Source organism: Neoarius graeffei, chromosome 2 (assembly GCF_027579695.1).
Source record: "Neoarius graeffei isolate fNeoGra1 chromosome 2, fNeoGra1.pri, whole genome shotgun sequence".
Classification (NCBI taxonomy): Eukaryota; Metazoa; Chordata; class Actinopteri; order Siluriformes; family Ariidae; genus Neoarius; species Neoarius graeffei.
The window spans coordinates 106,051,408-106,057,407 of record NC_083570.1 but is presented as its reverse complement, the minus strand read 5'-3'; the positions used below and the strand labels follow the sequence as shown (position 1 = coordinate 106,057,407).

General features: G+C 40.6%; 1 protein-coding gene across 1 annotated transcript in view; it reads left to right on the top strand.

Annotated features, from left to right (window-relative positions):
* The first annotated feature begins 5,107 nt into the window (after positions 1-5,107).
* The window catches only part of syngap1a (synaptic Ras GTPase activating protein 1a), a 113,720-nt gene continuing 112,827 nt past the window's right edge, over positions 5,108-6,000 (top strand). The window contains exon 1 of the mRNA XM_060915326.1: positions 5,108-5,194. Coding sequence (XP_060771309.1) covers positions 5,150-5,194 — 45 coding nt within the window. The 5' untranslated portion in view covers positions 5,108-5,149. The remainder of the gene's footprint in view (positions 5,195-6,000) is intronic.

Below are 6,000 nucleotides of genomic sequence, written 5' to 3'. Positions count from 1 at the left end.
TACAGTACTGTGCAAAAGTCTGTGGCACATATAAAGAAATGCTGTCGACCAAAAATGGCTTTAAAAATAATGAAATTAAATGTTTCAACATTAAAAACATACTATAAACCATAATAAGTAAGCCATAATAAATGAAACAAAGTCAATATTTGGTGTGATACGACCCTTTGCTTTTAAAAAAAAAAGTCTCAGGTACAATGCAATTTTATAAGGAAATGAACTTTTTTTTCTCACTCAGACATACTATATAATCATACTGAACAAAAACAAACAAAAAATTGATGTATGTAATTAACATTTTTCTCAAATGACAAAAAAATGGACAAGTTATTCCAATAAATGCAACACCTATCCTGTGCAAGTCTGAGAACCGAAACAAACCTGAGAATTTTTGCATCAAGTTTTTAACTTGGTCTGTCATCAACACCAAATAAAAATCACACTGAAGTCTCAACCAGCACTTTCGACAGACATGCATATTAGCTAGAATACCAAAAACGAGACTGTCAATAATGGTGTAGCTCACTCCGGCCCTGTCTAGTCCAGAAGGAACGATCTAAAGTGGGCCACCTTGTGCAATAAATGTTACAAGCTGTATACACTATATACAAGCTATATATAGAAGCTATATCCACCCTAGGAATACTGACCTATTTGCCAGAAAGAATCCAAAACCGTGAGGAATTGACCAAGAAGAAGTGATTTTTGTTGAACTGCTCATTAAGGCTTAATTAGTCCATAACTTCATTAATAATTGTAATTAAGCAAATCTAGATAGAAGTTATATGCACCCTAGGTACCCCTACCTTCATGCCAGAAATAATCAAAATCGGTGAAGAATTGAGGGAGAAGAAGCGATTTGTGTGGAGACTGCTTGTTAGGGTTTAATTACTCCATATCTTCATTATTAATTGAAATTATGCAAATTTGGGTAGAAGCTATATGCACCCCAGGCAGACCTACCTTCCTGCCAAAAAAAAAAAAATCAGTGAAGAATTGAGAGAGAGAAAGCGATTTTCCTGAAACATGGATGATGCCAGACGAACAACAGACAACACATGATGGCATAAACTCTTCACCTGTTGGCCGGATGAGCTAACAATGAGGTGGGTTTGATTAGCGACATCAAAAAGTTAATCAGAGAATAGTACATTTGAGTTCACGTATCACACGTGGCTGTTTATTGCTCCGCCCACTTCTTTGATGGTGAGCTGAGGTCTTTCTACTCTTCTGAGTGATTATGAATGATCGGGGCTTTTCAAAGCTAGTTTTGAGAAGCTGTCCAGGAAAAGCTTACATTTGCCTTTGTGTGTGTGTGTGTGTGTACGTGTGTGTGATGCCCCGCATGTGACCAGGGTGTATTCTTGGCTCTCGGTCTGTGTTCCCAGGATAGGCTCCTGACCCACCTACCACTAGGACTGAGATAAAAGGCTTACTGAAGATTCTATATCTTTATCCTCATCACTTTCACCCTACATCCTCCAGCTGCAAAGCCTGCATTTGCATCTTCTGATATTACATTATAGGATTTGAGCAGATGCTCTTATCCAGAGCAACGTACAATATACCCAGAGCACCCTGGGGAGCAACTGGGGTTTAGGTGCCTTGATCAAGGGCACTTCAGCCATTCCTGCTGGACCAGGGAATCAAACCAGCAACCCTTTGGCCCCAAAGCTGCTTCGTTAACTGTGGCTTCATAGGTTCTTCATAATTATTGCCATTGGAAGTCTAACTTCAATGAGATTTCCTGCAAAACCAGTGAAGTCACAACCATCCTGTGTTTGTCCACTCACAATAATCTCTCCAAAAGGAAATTTCTAATCGTAGAAACATCTTTTTTGTGATGTTTCGGATGAATTTAAAAAGCTATTGTGATATAATTTAAGACTTTATAGTGGGAGAAATTAAAGTATCCACTTTCCTGCTTCTTCCCAAACTATTGCGTGGTGTCAAAAAATGAAACCCTGTGGCTTGGAAAAAATGCTGATGATTCATCAAAATGATTCATTTCTTACCATGGACCTGGCCATGAGGTCTCTACGAATTTTGGCTCGGAGTTGAAGAAAAACTGTCAATTCTCCTTGAAGCACCTGAAGCATGACTTTAGCTTGATACTGTGAACTAGTAGAAAGAAAGGAAGAAAAAAAAGTATCCTATGCATCAATCAGAGAGAAGGTTCGTGAAGAAAGGAGGAAGAAGAAGAAGAGGCGTTTTGGAGAAGAAAATCCGAAAATGGTCCTAGCTGATTGTGTGTGTGACTCATATTTCATTTCCTATATTGGTATATTTGGTATATCCCTGTTCTGCTTTATGACTCAGTGTGGAACATAAGGAACATGATCATTTTTTTTCTCTCTGTCTCTGTGTCTGAGCCTGACCCGATATTTACTTTTCTTTAAGTTTTATTCCACATATTTCATTTCCTTGAAAACCTTGCCCTGCAAAAAAATCCCTTTAAATTTTACATTTAGGAATGTTTCTTTTGTATTCTTTGACTTTGGATCTATGATAATGTGTAATTAAGGATGACGGACGATCATAGACATGAACAGTGTGGGTTCCTATAGAAATGTCGAACGCATTTGATATTGAAATGTGAGTGTCGTCTGGATTTGCACACTAGAATGGGTTTTCTTTCTAGACAGAGGATTTGAAGACAGGATATGCAGGGAAAAGACATGACAGCTAAAGGGAGGGGAGCTGTGAAAAGGGAGGCGAGAGAGAGAGAGAGAATGAGAGAACTACTGGAATTATGTAAAAAAAAAGGTGCGTGGGAGAGAAAAGCAAAGACACAGAAAGGGCTGGAAAGTGAAAGAAGGCGGGGGACGGATGTAGAGGAAAAAAATCTACAATGACATTGATAACGTCTTTACATTTCCCATTTCTATAGAGCTGATGGTGTATGTATACATAATTTTATATATATAATATATATATATGAATTGCATACATAAAATTATGTATACATACACCATCAGCTCTATAGAAATGGGAAATGTAAAGACGTTATCAATGTCATTGTAGATTTAACAATTAAAAATGTGAAGTATTTTTTTTAAATGTCGACAAAAATGAGTTCATTCCGTGTTGCAGTGTGATGAAGCTGTTTAAACTCAGAAAGATTTGTTTTTCATCACCTTTTATACACATTCTTACTGATGGTGCCAATAATTCTGGAGCAAACCCTTGGAGTGTGTGTGGGTGTGGGTGGGGGGTTTCCCTACACTCCACTGTAGCTGTTAAAGGAACAGTCCACCGTACTTCCATAATGAAATATGCTCTTATCTGAATTGAGACGAGCTGCTCCGTACCTCTCCGAGCTTTGCGCGACCTCCCAGTCAGTCAGACGCAGTCAGACGCGCTGTCACTCCTGTTAGCAATGTAGCTAGGCTCAGCATGGCCAATGGTATTTTTTGGGGCTGTAGTTAGATGCAACCAAACTCTTCCGCGTTTTTCCTGTTTACATAGGTTTATATGACCAGTGATATGAAACAAGTTCAGTCACACAAATTGAAACGTGGCGATTTTCTATGCTATGGAAAGTGCGCACTATAATGACAGGCATACTAACACCTTCTGCACGCTTCGGCAGCGCATTGATATCTGAGCTCCGTATCAATGCGCTGCCGAAGCGCGCAGAAGGTGTTAGTACGCCTGTCATTATAGTGCGGACTTTCCATAGTTCTACAGCCGGGCATTCTAGAACCCTGACTGACTTAAATTTGCCTCAAGCATTTGTCTGTTGTCATAATTCTAGAACCTTTATTGACTGTTGTTCTAAAACAGCAGACAGTTAAAAAATTTCTAGAACACCGGTCTGTTGTAAGAATGCTTGAACACTGGCCATCTGTGGTAATTCTGAAAGACTGGTCAGCTAGAATAATTCTAGAAGCCTGACTGACTGTAGTTAAAACACTGGTCTTTTATAATAATTCTAGAATATTGATTGAGCATGGGGGCGGCACGGTGGTGCAGTGGTTAGCGCTGTCGCCTCACAGCAAGAAGGTCCGGGTTCGAGCCCAGCAGCCGACGAGGGTCTTTCTGTGTGGAGTTTGCATGTTCTCCCCGTGTCTGCGTGGGTTTCCTCCGGGTGCTCCGGTTTCCCCCACAGTCCAAAGACATGCAGGTTAGGTTAACTGGTGACTCTAAATTGACTGTAGGTGTGAATGTGAGTGTGAATGGTTGTCTGTGTCTATGTGTCAGCCCTGTGATGACCTGGCGACTTGTCCAGGGTGTACCCCGCCTTTCGCCCATAGTCAGCTGGGATAGGCTCCAGCTTGCCTGCGACCCTGGAGAACAGGATAAAGCGGCTAGAGATAATGAGATGAGATGAGATGAGATGAGATGAGATGAGATGAGATGAGATGAGATGAGATGAATGAGAAAATCGCTACGTTTCAATTTGTGTAACTGAACTTTTTTCATATCACTGGTCATATAAACCTATGTAAACAGGAAAAACGCGGAAGAGTTTGGTCGCATCTAACTACAGCCCCAAAAAATACCATTGGCCATGCTGAGCCTAGCTACATTGCTAACAGGAGTCACAGCGCGTCTGACTGCGTCTGACTGACTGGGAGGTCGCGCAAAGCTCGGAGAGGTACGGAGCAGCTCGTCTCAATTCAGATAAGAGCATATTTCATTATGGAAGTACGGTGGACTGTTCCTTTAACAAAGAACCTACCTATAAGGACTATAAGGAACCTATATACTGTAATTCCCCAGAAGGAAGAACTCAAGAGCCCTTCAGGGTTCTCGATGTTCTCCTCAGGGTGCGTGAGTCCTGCATTACAATATTCTCATGAACATTTATCCACGTACTGTATATTAAGGTCTGGTCAATCCTGAGGGAAATCTAGGGTGAGTGGTATTTGGGAGAAACGAGCTCTGTGTGTGTGTGTGTGTGTGTGTGTGTGTGTGTGTGTGTGTGTGTGTGTGTGTGTGTGTGTGTGTGTGGGCTATTTTTGGATCTGTTGAATAGCATAAATCCTGTTCATCTGTCCTGGGTTTATTTGTCCCTTTAACAGAATAATTAGCTTATTATTTCTCTCTCTCTCTCTCTCTCTCTCTCTCTCTCTCTTTCTCTCTCTCCCCCACAGAGCACGCTCGTGCTCGCAGAAAGAGCTTTGCCACAGTGAGGCAGAGAAGCATGGAAACTCCGCCCACTGCCCCTCCCCAGCAATTTCGTCAGTCGGTGAGTACCACTGGCTCCACCTTTATCGTGTATCCTCTGGATAATGGTTTTCTCTCTCTCTTTCTCTCACTCTCTCACTCTGTCTGTCTCACTCTCTATCTCTTTCACTCTCTCAGTCTCTGTCTTTCTCACTGTCTTTCTCATTGCCGCTCTCTTGCTCTGTCTCTCTTTCTCTCTTTGTCTTTCTCTCACCGTCTCTCTCTCTCTCGGTCTTTCTCATTGTCTCTCTCTCTCGCGCTCTGTGAGTTACTTTATTATCTATAAAATGGATTATAGCACATTAAAGTTTGATGGACCATATAAAACAAGTACAGTAATATGACATTGGTAACCCAACAAACTATAGAAGTGGATGATTGCATTATGCCCAGGGTCTGATGATAGTGACTGAAATTATGATCATGACTCTCATACATTTACATGTCTAGCATTTAGCAGAAGCCCTTATCCATAGTCATTTAAAGATATGCTATTGTAGTCTCGATCCAGAAACATATCCTCACACTAGAACAAATAGTTTGAGATCTAGAAATACCATAAAGCTGAAACCATGCTAGAGAGGAATCTTTTCTACTCATCATAATAGGCAGAATGTCATTTTCATGGTAAAATGTAATTTAGACTATTCTTCTAAGTTTTATTTTGTAGTACGGTGATTTTTTTCTATTAGTTTTGATTGGAGAGAAATGTGGTCTGATATATGGTTCATAAATCCATAATAATGTAGCTCAGGTTTCTATTCATTGATGCGTAAAATCCATAATCAGATCCATACATTTGTCACTGTAGCTTCACAAGTGCTAGCT